Source organism: Cetorhinus maximus, chromosome X (assembly GCF_964194155.1).
Source record: "Cetorhinus maximus chromosome X, sCetMax3.hap1.1, whole genome shotgun sequence".
NCBI lineage: Eukaryota > Metazoa > Chordata > Chondrichthyes > Lamniformes > Cetorhinidae > Cetorhinus > Cetorhinus maximus.
In genome coordinates, this window is record NC_135917.1 from 3,254,617 (window position 1) to 3,271,860 (window position 17,244).

Consider the following 17,244-nt stretch of genomic DNA (forward strand, 5'->3'; position numbering starts at 1 on the left):
AAATAAAGCAATAGCTGAATTCAAGCAGTAGATAAATTCAAGCAGTGTTAGGAGGTGCCAAACAGAAGGGGATAGAGCTAAATTATAAATGGAGCCAATCCTCTGAACGTAGGCTCAAGCAACAATTCAAGATAAGGAAGTCACAGTAAAACTTGTATAGAACACTGGTTTGGCCTCAACTGGAACATTGCTTCCAATTTTAGGAAGGATGTGAAGGCATTAGAGACAGTGCAGAAAAGATTCACGAGAATAGTTCCAGGGATGAGGAAGTTCAGTCATGTAGATAGATTAGAGAAGTTGGGACTGTTTTCCTTGGAGAAGGTTGAGAGGAGATTTGATAGAGGTATTTAAAATCATGAGGGATCTGGACAGAGTAGATAGGGAAAAAAATGTTACCATTGGTGGAAGGATCAAGAACAAGAGGGCAGAGATTTATGGTAATCGGTAAAAAGAGCAATGGTGGCATGAGGAAAAGCTTTTTCACACAGTGAGTGGTTAGTATCTGGAATGCACTGCCTGAAAGTGTGGCGGAGGCAGGTTCAATCAAGGCATTCAAGAGGGAATCGGATTGGTATCTGAAAAGGAAGGAATGTGCAGGGCTGTGGGGAGAAGACGGGAGTGGCACGAAGTAAATTTCTCCAATGGAGAGCCAGCAAGGACACAACAGGCCGAATGGCTTCCTACTGTGCTGTAACAATTCAGTGATTCTGTGAAGTTGGCTCTAGAAGAGCCAGTATAAGTTATTAGAAACCAGTGGATGGCAGATGAAGTGGAAATCCAAAAAAGACCCAGCAACTTTACTGAAAAATTTAGTTAATTGAATAGAATTATACTTAAGTCTATTGTTTTTCATAAATTGAACCAATTAAATGAAAACACAATCAGAAAAACTAAAAAGCAAGACTTTGAGAAACTTTTAATTTCATTGCACCACACACATTAGTATCCCACAGAAATACAGTTTTTTTTTTCCTTTGTTCAGGAAGAGGCTCATCTTTCTACAACAAAAGGTAATCTTGCTTCGTACACTGCCTGCAGACAAGAAAGTGGGTGTCCTTCACCCAGCCTTTACTTATGCTGCTCTGAAACTGGCTGCTGTTAGACAAACAAGAACTCAGGGACAAATCCTTCTGCTATTGCCCCATACTTTCAATGTGGGGAAACAACTGGTCTCTGTTCAGCAGCTTTCCTCAGTGACATGGTTGAATAGGTCCAAACTTAAGTCCTTTCCATGAAACATCTGCGTCCATCTTTAGCAAGCAGAACAAGACACAATGCTAATTTAATCTGCCAGGAGGTGGTATACATTTCTGTAGGAGGACACTCCGCCTTCCAGTCTCCCAATTCCATCCCCATCCTCCTCCAAATCAAATAGTACAGCTTAGTAATGGTGAATTAAGAATCAGCTAATATGTCTGAGTGATGGCCAAGGGTGGGGTTTGCTCAAGACAGGTACCAAAAGCAATGGGTACTTAGCAAGCTGACAAGAACTATTATGAATTCTTAGATCACTAGATTGCCCTTCTAAAGAATCTAACCATTTTAAAATGAATAATTCATAGTTCACACTCTAAAATGATTACATATATCAACATTTTTAAAAAATGAACTGATAACAAACGCAGTTATACATAGAGTGGAGAAAACTTGTGTTTAATTTTCTTGCAAATATGATTTTTAAAAAAAACTTACACAATATCAATTAAGCAAGATACAAAAGTTTAGGTTATTCTGGAGGTTATCATTGGGAAGGTTTAACTTTGGAAAATGGTAGTACATGTAACCCAAAGAAACAAACACACCCAAAGACACAAGTCTTCCTAGTCCAGTTGGCTCTGTTCAAAAACAGTGTGAATTAATCTATTCTGGTCCTGAATCAGTTTTATTCCTAACAAATGTGACAACACTGCTGTACATTCATTGTCATGTATAGTCTGTAATATTTATATATACTGGACATCAATTATCATCTTCAGATTCTCAATAAAATCATAACTCTTTATGAACATCAACAGACATCCAGAACTTTGTGAATATTGACAGTCGGTATCTACACTAACAAGTTATCAGCATAAAAATCGATAAAATGTGCTTAATGGGCCTTTTTCAAAAGTTGTGCCTAGAAAACCTATTTGAATTGTTGTGGATTTTGGATTTTCTGGCTGCAGTTAGACAATCCTGGCATTCTACTTTATGTTGCAAAATCTTGGGGACTCTCAGAACAGTGAAGTGTTTGCTGTATTTTGAAACTAAGATTTTCAAAAGGTTCATATTTCCCATGTTGCAGACCCAAGATCCTCACTATTGGTTTTGGCCCTTTAATCCTTCCCAACAGTGCATTTTCTACACAGTTTCCTGATTGACAGTAATGCCACTATTACATAAATAGAAACTCCCACGTGCAATTTTAACAAGTTAGAAATCTGTAATTGAGTCAAAATATTGAATACAACAATTGGAAACAAAAAACTTGCAAAAGTTAAAACCATCTTGAAGTGAATAACTGTACAGAAAATTTGGGAAACTGTATAGTTACCTTATTCCCCCTTAAACAAATTGGATGCAGGCACAGGTTCATTTTCACAATGCCCCTCTCTCTGCTTAGAAGTACCTTGTTTCTCTTTGCACCTCCCTCAGATGCCCCATCCTATCATGCAGTAGAGCAGGTCGATGACATACCTAATGGTGTAATTTGTTTGAGCAAGGGTCAATCAAATGGGCACAATTATGTGCTATTCGTACAAATTACAGTAGAAAAAAACTGAACTGCCAACCAACTACATGACACACATTGTATTCTACGTTATTTACTGTAGTTCTCTTTTATATCCTAATGTATAATTGCAAGCCTTCTCCCTCCCTCTTTTTCCTCTGCCAATTTTCTACTCTCAGCCTCCTCACCCAAAGGCACTGACACCATGCTGAAGTATAGTTCAACAGGGTGTCCACTGGCATCTCACCCAAGTGGTCATCTTTCATTTGAGCCTAGACGGTGCAGGATATTTGACTGAGGGGGGAGGAAACATTACACTGAGCCAGATTCTGTCCTCGCTCAACGTCACACATACATTTATACTACTGATGACTAAAAATATGTTTTAGTCATATCATATACATACACATATATCTACCTTCTACATGGTACTTTTTTGTGTCTGCATGAATGTATGTTTCTTATTTGCTCTGATTGGCTTTGCGATTTTGTTGCCGCTGAATTAAAAACAGAAAGCAGTCATACTTATGCCGTATACATTGGTAAGGCACCCCTGAAACCCGCAGACTGACAGTGGCATCGGGTGAGCATCCTGACCAGACGCGGATATGGCACAGCAATATATCAGTGTTGAGCCTCGACCTTCCAACAAATGATGAGAAACCAGCAATTCTTTCTCTACATCATCTGCTGCAATACTGCTTTCATCTATTAGTTGCTAACCACCCAGCCTCCAGGCGCTAAATCAAACATATTTATTACATACACATTTTAGTCGGATTCATAAACAAGTTGCAGTACTGTACCAGTCTACAATAATTTTTATATGCTTGGGGGTTTGTGGTGAGAATGTATTCATTTCATTTCTAAAAAACACCTTTCGTAGTCCAATCTTCAGAGGGCTCATACAGGTTTGAAAAGAAAAGACGGTAAATACAAGAGCTACAAATGTTTCGGTCAGGAATTCTATTTGTACAAAAACATAAAAGGAAAAATGCAAATTTGATGACTTGAGGAAAAAAAGAGACACAATGTATGTTTAATTAAAATAATTTCAACTAAATACACATGAATCACTGAAAATTAACCCTCTGTATGCATATCTGAATCACAGAATCTTTGAGATGGGATGGATACAGAATGTCTATATGCAAATATCAGGGAGATTTAAATCTAACAAAGTAAGCATTATATTACTACTTTGTTTCAGAAAACCCCAATTGTAATCTCTGAATAAAGAAATGGAAAAATAGAAAATTTTGTGGATATTAGATTACTGGTTAAAAAAATTAAAAATACTGCTAAAAGTACATTGGTAAATAACTAAAAAAGTGACAATTTCATAAATTGTTAGGGGAAGGAAAGGAGAATAAGTAGTCTGCAATTTATATCGTATCCCATTGAATCATTTGTTTTGATAGAGACTATCAATCCATTAATGATCTTGCAGATTTTCTGTTTAGTTTATGCAGAGGAAGTCTTGCCATCAGTATCCCTTAAAAAAACAATTTTGTTGCTCAACATATAGCTCATTAATACAATTTGAACTTTGAGCGCTCAAAACTGATGAATTGTGAACAAGACAGTTTAGGAGAACTTGATGACCATCGGTAGTTGGGATTCATTAATCCAAGGTGCTTGTGACCTTACTTCAAATGCGCGCATGTTAAGTTAGCCCCCTGTTGCTGCATTTATAGGAAGAGAGACATTTTTGTAGATTTACAGCCCCCTTACTCTCCAAAATCTGTGGTTGAAACTGTCCCATTTATACTACAGGACAATTTCCCCAACGGAAGGGAGAATAGATATCTGTGGTGCCACCTTCCGCATATCCTCCAATTACTGCCTTGACCACAATCAAAGCAGTAGTGTATCTTTTGTTTGGGGGGGGGGGTAAAGAATGATTTACCTTTTGTTCTGTAAAAGTGTCCTAGTTTAAAAGTGATTTAAAAACATGTCAATTGCTGAACAGGCACAAAGCTTTTTAGCGCATGCACAATTTAAACTTTAAAAAAGCTACTTTTTTGTTGTTGAATGAAACTAATTTTACATGAGCGGACAGAGCATAGTGCAGGCAAAACTATTCCAACTGCAGCAGCAGGAGAGCTTAAGTTGGTCTGGGCATTGCAAAGTGCTGTCAAAAACATCGCTTTCATTAGCATCAGAGTTTACAGAGTGAGCAAAACAAAATCAAGACCTCTGCTGACACCAAGTTTTCAAAGCGTTCAAAAACATGGCTTCTGTTTAATCTGTTCTTTTCTAAAACATTTGCGACGTATATAGTGGCAAACTGAAGCGTGGTTTAACTTCAGTTTGTACTACTGCTGAGGTACAATTCTGCATTGGCAGTTCCCTTGGTGAGTTCACCAACACTCACCATTTGACACAGGAATAAAAAGCATCCTCATTATTTCATTGTTTTTTGCAAAAGGGTTGCTGATGGCGAGACTTAACTCCTTTTTCACAATTGCCCTGGGAAGCAACAACAGGAAAATAGAAATCTTTTGTAATGTCTTCCAACCTCAACTCTCTTCTGCACGACAGAGGAACCTCATACTCTGTGACGTATTTGGATAACTGACCATTTGAGTGGTGGTATAGCTCATGGCAATTCCTGGCAGTGATTGTGTAACTGCCACCGGTGCAGAAATGGCAAGTGGTGCCATCGAGACAGGCGATGCCATCCCCTGGGCATAGGGTGCAGAGATAGAAGCGCTAAGACGGGGTGGACTTTGGGATGTAGCTTCAGAACACAAAGCATTATGAGCTCTAGCTTGCGCTATCAACTCTTGATGAGAAATGGGCTGTGACCTCAGTGTCTGGTTGCTCAGGGTGGTGTGAGTCTCCACTATGCTATGGTTATAGTTGGTAACAGTGTGCATGGTTGGCTGTTGTGTTGGGTCAGCCCCAGTGTTCAGGATCCCCAACTTCACCTGCTTGCGCAGATCTGCATTCTGCTCCAGAAGGACCTCATTGGTCAGCATTAGGCTTGACACCTGCTTTTTGAGTTCTTCATTGCGCTTTCTAAGCATATGGTTTTCCTCCTCCAAAAAACTCAGTTCACCTGGGCGCAGACTAGGAGGAGTGCTGTAATCAAATACTTCAAACCGCAGGCCCTCCACCCTTCTCCTTTTCGGGTGTTGGTCATAATCACATCTCTCAGTCTCATAGAGGTCATCCAAACGGTCATATCTACAAATCTCAGGAGAAAGTTCTCTATCTTGTGACGACACTCTTTCTACACTTTTTTTATCATTGTCATCACGTTTTAAATGTTGGAATTTACATTTGGATCCTCTTCGACACTTGCCCTTTAGAAAATCACGGCAGAATGGGATTTCCTTTGTAATAAGAGGAAGGTTAGAGGGCGAGAGCCCAAAAGTCACAGCCACTGTCTGTTGCAAGTGGGCAGGAAGCTTTCCTGTTTTATTGTAGTAATTTTCTTCCCCCTTTGTCCCGTGAATGAACGTGCAGTTCTCACGGGTACATTTGCTATTCTGAAAGTACTGACAAAAGATCGACTCATGCCGCATGTCACCAATGTTGTACGCCTCAACATTGTCCGGGTGGAAGTACCTGCAATTCTTACCACGGTTGCAGACATTGCGCAGAAAGTCGCGGCAAACATTCAATTTGCTCTTGCTAGCCTCATATTTGCTATTATTGACTAAATTATCAGCATCATCACCTAGGTCAGCATGGTTGGAGACCTCAATATCATCTGGGTGAAAATACCTGCAATTCTTACCACGATTGCAGAGATTGCGCAGAAAGTCTCGGCAAATGTTCTGTTTGCTTTTGCCAGCCTCGTCATTGCCAATGTTCACTAAATTATCAGTGTCGTTCCTTATGTCAGTGAGGTCAGAAGCCTCAGTATCATCTGGGTGGAAGTACCTGCAATTCTTACCACGGTTGCAGAGATTGCGCAGAAAGTCTCGGCAAATGTTCTGTTTGCTTTTACCAGCCTCATCACTGCCAATGTTGGCTAAATTATCAGTGTCATTCCTTATGTCGGCGAGGTCGGAGGCCTCAACATCATCTGGGTGGAGGTACCTGCAATTCTTACCACGGTTGCAGACATTGCGCAGAAAGTCTCGGCAAACATTCCGTTTGCTCTTGCCAGCCTCATATTTGCCGCTGTTGACTAAATTATCAGTGTCGTTCTCGGACATGTTTCCAGATTATTTCTGCGCTACTCAGCCAAGGCTCTCAATAAACAACTGCAAAAGAAAAAGAAGCCAGGTCTTTTACAATGAACAAGAGATTAATCTACAAAGTAACTGTGGTTAATCCCTTTCTCACAAAACATTGTAGATGCACCTACGTCAAAAAATACTTTTTTGGGGTGGTGGTAGAAGTTTTATTTTAAAAAAAGGGAGAAGAAACATTAGTTTGACCTGGATCTTGCTACAGTAACGATGACGAAATTGTTAGCATTCGCCATCATTACCCCATCTGCAATTGATAGCAACTTCTAGAATCCACACATGTGCAGCATAACACAGGAATCGAGGAGTTGCTGTCAGTGATTTTACTCTCCTCCTTTGGAAGAAGCATTAGTTTGTCTTTTTTTTAATTTTAAAATCATAGACATTAATGCATTACAGGAGTTGTTTTTTTTTAAAAAGACACTGGCACAATAAAATAATAATTGCCTTTTCAATCAATTATTCTTGCTATCCAGGTAGTAAATATTTGAAAAAAGGAATCTTATTGCAATATTTATAGGAATTTGTAAATGCAGGGACTTGCAATCAGCAGTGGAAATGAACTATTGAAGAAACATCTCGAAGAATAAAGAAAAAGGAATGGTGCTGATTTAGCTCACGAGAGCCTAGAGTTCAGTCTTCTTGCAACTAAACGTTATTGTAACAAATACTGTGTAAATAACTGGAAACTCAACCTTTGACTTTTCACATGGAATTCCACAACAGAACCTATTTGTCTACTCACCGCAGAAAATTCTTACAGCTAATCATTTCAGAATTGGCCCTCAAATTCTAGTTTTAAAAAAAAACTAAAATGAAACAGTTTTGTTGTTCATATTTAAACACTGTTAATGCCAGAGATGCCAAGACAAGTATTTGATATCTACTTTAACAAATGAAGTATGACAGTTATACTTTAGACTGTTAAATACATTCCTAAATCGCAAATTTGCATGCCACACACAAACACAATCATGACATGTTGAAATATATGTTCATTAGGGAGTTTGTAGTAAAATAATATTGATGGAATTCCATTGAATATACCATGCTACAACTTTTATTCATAAAAAAATCAATTTATAGAAAATATAGGTATTTAATACAAGCAGCATCAAGTTAACTTGAAGTTGCAATTGAACGGTGATTTAAAAATTAAACACACAAGTGACCCAATTTTCTTCGACAAGTTCAACATATATTGTCAACTTCATTGCAAGCTTTGCTATTAGAAATAAATGCTGTTGATTTTAATGCAATAATCCACATTCCCCTTACACTGCAATGTTTGACTCGCATCTCTCCTTCACACCCTTTAATAAGGCTATAAAATACTGTTTCTTCAAATTTTTCAAAGTTGCTCCTTCCTCTCTCTCTCAAATCCAACTAATAGCTGCAACTTTTTTGATAGTCCTATCCTTAGTCCTTCTTTGTCCTTTTACATCATCTCCTCTGATCTCAAAGAAACCTTCCACATCTCTATTGCTAAAATTATTCCCAAGAAGGTATGCTTCTTTCATGTCAAAAACCTTTCCCTCCCCACTACCCTCCCACCTCCATCCCCTCAACACCTCTTAACTCTTTATGAAGCTAATGCCTATCAGAAACTTGAGTACGGTTCCCATATTTCAAGGGGTGGGGGAGAAGTTGACTCTTCTGGCATTGCTCGTATTTGTGGATCTGAGGCAAGAAAAGCTTCCTGTCTGTTAGCCAATTCTCTCCACCCCCTTTTTTCTATGAACTACCTTTAAATTTTAATTTATATTAATATATTAATAAGTGCTCCTCCAAATTTTCTTTGGTTCCTCCTAAACTCCAAACATACACTCTTCATACATCCTCACAATGATTAAGGAACAGTATAATGAGTTTTGATTTAATCTAATTCATTCTTTCTCAGGACTTAAAAAGAGTTGACTTTTTAACCTCTCTTTCTCTGACCTAATTATTACATCAGTTTACCTCATCTTTTCAATTTTTGTGGTGTCTTGTAGAAAGAGCCTTAGTGCCTAAGCTTCTCAATTTAAAAAATTCATCTTGATCTGCACAAGTTTTATTTGTATCCAAGAGCATGGGTCTGATAGCACCACATCACTGAAGAGAGGAGGAAATGACCTGCTGCATTTTATTTTCTGCTGCCAAAGTACAGAACTGTTGCTGACAGTAATCTAAAACACATAAACTGGGTTCAGTTGCATAAAAAATGTAAATTATTGGTCTAATTGCTCAAAGTTCTATGTAAGAATGTCACAACTATCTGACAAATTGCTTCAAGTTCAGTTCATCAAACTTTAAAAAAAACCCAAATAACAAACAAATTTGTTCATTCCAAGAGCAGCATGCTTACTGCACGGAATACGTTTGCCAAGATAATGTCGACAAATGATTTCATGCAATTTGAAGTTGTGATGTACCCTTGAGAGTTTTGAACTTTCAGTTCAGCTCCAAATTAGTGGAATATGGCATTTTGGTAAATAATCCCAATCAATTCCTGAATTCACTCTAATGTTACTATGCAGGGCAGGAAGGGCATACCTTAACTATTTTTTCACCTAGGAAATACAGATGGGACAGTATTTTGTACCCAATGTACTTCCCCATGACTACTGTTTTAAAAAATATATAGCAGTCCAGTCCAGTCCAGTCAAAAAGCACAACAACAATCCATTCTGCCTCTCATCACCACCAACTCAGTAGGCAAATGAAACTTATGGTGTCATACTGAGGAGCCAGACAGGACAGCATGGTGCCGGGTTCACCCACAGATGCACTAAATTATCTCAACCAGGACAGCTGTGGAGGAATAAAATTGGCATCAACATCCCTTGATTATTAAAATCAAACAAAAAGCTGGAGTTCTAGCTTGAACACCATTAATAAGTACATATATGCACAGTGGGCAAAGACAGGATTAAGCTTGCCAATGTGTCACCATGGTTGAGTAGTTATCAATATTTATACTTGGGTTAATAATGATCACTCGGGCAAAGCACTAAAGGAATGTCGTCACCTGTGGACACATACCTCAGCATGAGTCATTGTCTTTAGGAGGGACAAGGGGATAAAACTAGGCAGGTCAGAGGGGGAAGATCAGGATCTTCAAGATCATCGCTAAAGTTTTTCATATTGTAAGATCCCAATGATAGCTGCAAATGGAAGGAGTTGCAAAGCACAAATCTGGTCTTTCCAGGTCGGATGGCAAAGGGAAAAATATAAGAACCATTTACCCTCCCTCATACCTTTTAAGCGGTCAACTAAAGCTTGCTGCTTACTCCTCCTCCTCTTGAATGGCAAAAGATACAGTGACCTAAGGAGGAATTAAGAAACATCGTATAACTAAGTTAGTTATATTTGGAAACAGATTTTTAATCCAGTTGTCAAGATTTTTTTTGAATCAGTTTATTTATTTTGAATCACAATCAGATAGTTTTTAGGGCTCCAATGTCTCAGTGGATAAAAGTCCAACTGTTGTGGCACTGCAGTCATGGACCAGGAATGTTTCAGATTCAATCATTGCTGAATTACCTGGTTTAATGAATTCAAAATACACTGGAGAATCCATGCCAGTGAATTATAGAAGGACAACAGAAAAAATAACAATCAGCCAGCGTAGTGTGCCGAGATTAGGCTCGGATTTAAAAATAAAGATTGGTGTATGTACTTGGATAAATCACCAGAGACTGGGCAGCAGCCTTAGTCTGTACCCGGTCATGCAACCAACAGAAAACCTGCTCCTGCATGGAACAAACGGGACCAAGTGGTTTCAAATAATATTAAAACGAGAAATTTAAATCAAAATTCTATTCGCGTCTCGTAATTGAAAACGATATTTTCGGCATGGGTACCCTTTAAAAAGTTCCTCATTTGGATTTTCATTTATACATTATCTTTTTGTATAATGAATCCACAATTCCGTTCTTTCAAGCCAGTTATAACTTTTTCAATTAAGTGGACACGAATTCCCTCGTTCCCCAAGAACAATTCTCGTTCTTCAGCCTACCGGCATTCAGTCAGAAACTCGCGCGAAATGGTGCTGTTGATAGCTCCGGTGGCGGAAAGTTCTCGAACTTGCTGCGAGGCTTCAATTGCGCTTCTAGGCCTCAACGGATTTACTCAAAATGACACAACTGCCAGCGCACAAACGGAAAAAAAAACATTTTTTTTTTAAAACTACAGAAACAAATAATTACACTCGATCGATCCTGGAATAAAACCGATATAGAAATCACAAAGAAACAGGACCACAATTACCTACGCGGTTCAAGCCTTTTTTTTTCCCCCTCAGTCCTCCAACTGCAACGAATATGGACTCAGGTCCTCCGAGACAAGAGCAACCGTTGAAGACGCTATCGAAGTCTCTCTGCAGCCATTGTTCAATGAACAGCAACTCGTTTAGCAACTGCATCCTACCCTGTCACAGACTTTCTCTTTCGTTCTTCCCCCTTCTTTGCCCTTCAACCTCACATTTCTAACTTCTTCCAGTTCTGAAGAAAAGTCTTGGACTTGAAACATTAACTCGGTTTCTCTCTTCACAGTTGCTGCCCAGACCCACTGAGTTTTGCCAGCATTTTCGGTTTTTAACTCAGATTTCCAGCATCCGCAGTGTTTTGCTTTTGCATTAGCGTTTAATTCACTGCCACTTCTCTTCCAGGAATGCCTGGAGAGTGTCCTGCTCTCTCTCCAATGGGATTTGCATTTGTCCCTTCTACCTTGTTCATCTTCATTGTTTTCTGTTACCCTTCTTGTATTTTATCAGGTATCTAACAAAACTCGCTTTCATAGCCATATCTCTTGCCTCAGCAACTGTCCCCAGCTCCCAATTATTCCACGTGAATTCCACCCTTCATATTTTGGATCCATCCACGATTATAGATAATTCCAAGATATTCAGCATTCCTCTCATCGCATCTGAAAATTAACATTCAACGCTACGTGCATGCTCTTGGCCTCTCCGTTCAGCATCACTGCCTCACACTACCTCAATGCTGTCCTGGTCTGTGGTTCCAATTCATCTTTTGCCTCATTTTTCACTTTAACAAAAAGATTTTCTTCTTCCTTTCAAGTGTGAAGGCATCATAAGCTTCAACAACTCTTGGATACCAATGACCCTCTGGATCCTTCTTTCCTTCCAGTTTCCTCTGACCCCATCCCTCCTTCCAATCTCACTCCTGGCTCTATATTCACAATTACCCTCTGACCTTTCCCTCTCTGACTCTGAACAATCAGTCCTTGACAAAGGCCTCACCTTCATCCCTTTATACTCCCACCTCAATTAATTTTGTGCTTGGCACAATGCTGTGCTCTTCTTTCATTGCCTTCATCTCCATGCTCACTTCTTTGGCCAGAAGTCTTGCCCTTGCTCAACGGACCTTTCCTTCTGTCTCCAGAATTCTCATACCATCTGGACTCGTTCTGACCTCTTACCCTCTTTTCATTGGGAACTGCTGGCCATCTTAATTTCTCTACTCTGTTCACTCACTTTGACCTATCTCCCTCTGAACTTGCAGTGCTCCATTCTCTCAGGTCCAATCCTAGTATTGTTATTAAACATGCTGATAAGGGTAGTACTGTTGTTGTCTAGCAAACTGACCTCTACCTTGCAAAGACTGAACACCAACTCTCTAACACTTCCTCCTACCACCCCCTGGACCATGACCCCACCACTGAACATCAAGCCACTGTTTCACAGGCTTACTGACCTCATCTCCTCTGGAGTGCTTCCCTCCGTAGCCTCCAACCTTGCACAGCCCGCTCTATCTCCTTCCCAAGATCCACAAACAGAACTGCCTTGATAGACCAATTGTTTCATTCGTCCTGTTCTTGCCCACTGAACTGATTTCTTTCTATCTCAACTCTCTTTTTCTCCTCTTGTACAGTCTCTTCTCACCTACATTCATGACTCTTTTGCTGCCCTCTGCAACTTTTAACAGTTTCCAGGCCCTAACCGTCTCTTTTTCACCATGAACTTACAATCCCTCTAAACTTCCAGCCCCCACCAGGATAGTCTTGGGGCTCTCCACTTCTTCCTTGAATGGAGACCCAACCAGTCCCTATCCATCACAACCCTCCTCCACCTGGTTGATCTTGATCTCACATTGAACAACATCTCCTTTGATTTCACTGATTTCCTCAAAATAAAAGGTGTTGCTACGGGAACCCATATGGATCCTAGCTATAACGTCAACTGTATCCCTCTTCGCAGATGCTGAGTTTTTCCAGGTATTTTTGTTTTTGTTCTAGATTTCCAGCATCTGCAGTATTTTGCTTTTATCTTTGGATCCTGGCTATGCCTGCCTTTTCGTGGGATATGTGGAACATTGTTGTTCCAGGCCTACTCAGATCCCCTTCCTCAGCTCTTTTTCTGGTACATTGATGACTACTGATGTCATTTCCTGCTCTTATCCTGAACTGAAAAATGTAACCAACTTTTCTTCCAATTTCCACCCTTCCCTTGCTTTCACATGATCCATTTCTGACTCTTCCCTTCCTCAACTCATCTGTCTCCATTTTTGGGGATAATCCCACAGATTCCCACAGCTTCTTTGACTACACTTCCTCATACCGTGCCTCCTGGGAGGACTCGATTCTATTCTCTCAGTTTCTCTGTCTTCGTATCTGTTTTGACGATGCCACCTTCCATGCCAGTGTTGCTGATAATGTCTTCCTTTTTAAAGGATCCCCTCTAGGCCCAGCTCACATCTTTTTTGGGTTTCACAAGAAATGTGTCTTCGATGGAATAACACTTAGCCTCCTATCCCTTGCATATTTCCAATATGTAGATGATATGTTTGCCAAATTTGAATCACAGCTGCATATAAGAATTTCTTTACACACCTTAATAGGCTCCACCTTGTGCTCAAATTCACCTTTGAAATGGAGCAGCCAAATGAGCTCCCTTTCCTTAACATGCTAGTTGAGAAATCTGCCAGGAGGTTCTCTACTACCACAAGCCCACCTTCACTGGTCAATACACATTGGGATTCCTATAGTTCCACATGCTATAAGATTGGCCTTATCAGCAACCTCGTAAATAGAGCCTGAACCATTTGCTCACCGTGCAAGTTTAACGCTGAAATAGGTCGCATCAAAGCCATCCTGCGGGATAATGGCTACCCTGATCAGATCATTGCTCGCTATATATTGCACAAACTCATGAATGGGCCTAAGGCTGCCACTTTCGGTCCCGAAAAGTGCCCAATTTACCTCAGATTACCCTGGAAGGATAAGGTATCTCAAAAATTTGAGCATCAGGTGAAGCCCGCCGTTTCACGTTATTAATGTGCAGTAGCAACACAAGTGGTGTTCATCACTAACAGGATGCTGCCGTCAAGCCAAAAAGACGTACTACCGATCACACAAATGAGTAATGTGGTATATGAATTTCAATGCTGGTGTAATGGTAGGTATGTAGGCCGTACGTCCCAAAGACTGATGGATCGTATCAAACAGCATGTCCCTTCAGCTGTTCACAACAGGCAAGGTACTGATTGTACCCAACCAGCCCATGCTTGCAAAACTCAAAACATGTGATGTGATTCTGCCATTGGACAACATTTGCTAAATAATTCTGAGTGTGCTAAGAATTACACTGACAACCAATTTAAGATTATCAGTTGGGCTTGCAGTGTGGCTCACTTACGTGTGCTAGAAGCTACATTTATTAATACACAAGGCCCTGCCCTTTGCAGACAGAAAGAACATGTACACACATTGCGCTTTTTTCCAACTAAACAAAATAGGTGACAATCATTCTCTGGTTCATTTCCCAGGGCAATGCCTTGACCAATTAGAATCAGCCTGCCTGGTTTGAATTTACACAGTTAAGTGGTGCATTCTCCATGGCAACACCTCTAACAATCAGAGTCCACTTGCCAACCAATCAGTATTCTCTTCTCATGCAATATAAATTGTTGTTCCCTTTATATTTTGTATTCTTGTGTATTGTCCTGATGGGTGCAAGACAAAAAGCTTCGACAACATGTGCCTTTTTTCAGCAATAGTCTTCCTTTTTCTTCAACCAAGGCTTTCCCATCACTGTGGTTGACAGGGTCCTTGAACATGTACATTCCATTGCATACACTTATGCTCTCACCTTTTCCCCTGCCTCCCAGAACTGTGATAGGGTTTTCCTTGTCCTCAGTTCCATCCGACCGGCCTCTATATTCAACAGATCATCCTCTGCTGTTTCCGCCCCCTCCAGTGTGATGCCACCACTAAACATGTCTTCCCCTCCCCTCAGCATTCCAAAGGGACTACTCCCTCCGTGACACCCTGGTCCGCTCCTCAAGTCACCCCAACACCCTGCCTCATACTAATGACAGCTTCTTGTGCAAGTGCAGGAGATGGAACATTTGCTTCTTCCCTTCTCATTGTCCAAGGCCCCAAACACTCAAGTGAAACAGTGATTTTACATCTATGTCTTTCAATTTAGTATACTGTATTTGCTACTCCTGATGCAATATCCTCTATATTGGGGAGACTAAATGGAGATTGGGTGACTGCTTTGTGGAACACCTCCATTCAGTCCACAAGCGTGACCCCAAGCTTCCAGTTGCCTGTAATTTTCATTCTCCACTCTCTTTCCTTACCCGACTGCAGTGTTCCAATGAAGCTCAATGCAAATTTGAGGAACGTGTCATCTTTTGAGTAGGCACTTTATAGCCTTCTGGACTCAACATTGAGTTGAACAACAAATCATATCCACCCACGGTGGTTGACAGGGCCCTCAACCGTGTCCAGCCCATCTCCCGCGCATCCGCCCTCACACCTTCCTCTGCCTCCCAGAACCATGATAGGGTCTCCCTTGTCCTCACTTATCACCCCACCAGCATCCGCATTCAAAGGATCATCCTCCGCCATTTCCGCCAACTCCAGCATGATGCCACCACCAAACACATCTTCCCTTCACCCCCCCGGTGGCATTCCGCAGGGATCGTTTCCTCCAGGACACCCTGGTCCACTCCTCCATCACCCCCTACACCTCAACCCCCTCCCACGGCACCTTCCCATGCAACCGCAGAAGGTGCAACACCTGCCCCTTTACTTCCCCTCTCCTCACCGTCCAAGGGCCCAAACACTCCTTTCAAGTGAAGCAGCATTTCACTTGCACTTCCCTCAATTTAGTCTACTGCATTCGTTGCTCCCAATGCGGTTTCCTCTACATTGGAGAGACCAAACGCAGACTGGGTGACCGCTTTGCGGAACACCTTCAGTCTGTCCGCAAGCATGACCCAGACCTCCCTGTCGCTTGCCATTTCAACACTCCACCCTGCTCTCATGCCCACATGTCTGTCCTTGGCCTGCTGCATTGTTCCAGTGAAGCTCAATGCAAACTGGAGGAACAGCACCTCATCTTCCAACTAGGCATTTTATAGCCTTCCGGACTGAATATTGAGTTCAACAATTTTAGATCATGAACTCTCTCCTCCATCCCCACCCACTTTCCGATCCCCTTTTTTTCCCCAATAATTTATATAGATTTTTCTTTTCCCACCTATTTCCATTATTTTTAAATGTATTTCCATCCATTGTTTTATCTCTACCTTTTAGCCTATTTTGATCCCTTCCCTTCACCCCACCCCACCCCCACTAGGGCTATCTGTACCTTGCTTGTCTTGCTTTCTACCCTTAATTAGCACATTCCTTAGATAATATCACCACCTTCAACACCTCTTTGTCCTTTTGTCTGTGACATCTTTCGGTTATCTCCACCTATCACTGGCCCTCCATCCAGCTCTACCTGTCCCACTCACCCCCCAAACCAGCTTATATTTCACCTCTCTTCTATTTTTACTTAGTTCTGTTGAAGAGTCATACGGACTTGAAACGTTAACTGTGTTCCTCTCCGCAGACGCTGCCAGACCTGCTGAGCTTTTCCAGGTATTTTTCATTTTGTTTTGGATTTCCAGCATCCGCAGTTTTTTGCTTTTAAATCATAACCACCACTCCCCATTTTTTTTTTCCAGATGTTAGTGATGATTCTACTGTCACATTCACACCATCCTTTGTTTCTCCACTTGCTCCATTACCATCTTCTTTTTCCTCACACCATCAACCTTTTTTTGTCATTTACTCACTCCTGCCTCCCACCCTATCACAGACCTTCCTTTTGATCTCCCCCCTCCTTTGTACTTGGCTAAAACCTGTTCCCAGCTCTGATGAAAGGCCACTGACCTGAAACGCTTCTGTCCCAAATCCGTGTCTCCTTTCTCCACAGATGCTGCCAGACCTGCTGAGTAGTCCCAATATTTTCCGTCTTTATTTCAGGTTTCCAGCTGCGTCCGTGCTGCTGGGGGGGGGGGGGGGGGGACTGTTTAACGTGAC

At 41.0% G+C, this 17,244-nt stretch overlaps 1 protein-coding gene across 3 annotated transcripts; it reads right to left on the bottom strand.

The window, feature by feature from the left end:
• Nucleotides 1–891: 891 nt before the first annotated feature.
• LOC144672703 (zinc finger CCCH domain-containing protein 10-like) lies at nucleotides 892–13,531 on the bottom strand. 3 transcript variants are annotated; one of them, XM_078534628.1, is made up of 4 exons: nucleotides 11,173–13,531; nucleotides 10,922–11,048; nucleotides 10,161–10,228; nucleotides 892–6,933 (listed from the first exon to the last, which is right to left on the bottom strand). In XM_078534628.1, the coding sequence occupies exon 4, from the start codon at nucleotides 6,883–6,885 to the stop codon at nucleotides 5,236–5,238; it is 1,650 nt and encodes a 549-aa protein (XP_078390754.1). In that variant the 5' UTR covers nucleotides 6,886–6,933; nucleotides 10,161–10,228; nucleotides 10,922–11,048; nucleotides 11,173–13,531; the 3' UTR covers nucleotides 892–5,235. The 3 variants fall into 3 exon arrangements, with proteins under 3 accessions (XP_078390754.1, XP_078390755.1, XP_078390753.1); XM_078534629.1 differs by lacking the exon at nucleotides 10,922–11,048 and having other exon boundaries at nucleotides 11,177–13,531; XM_078534627.1 differs by lacking the exon at nucleotides 10,922–11,048.
• Between the last annotated feature and the right edge of the window lie 3,713 nt (nucleotides 13,532–17,244).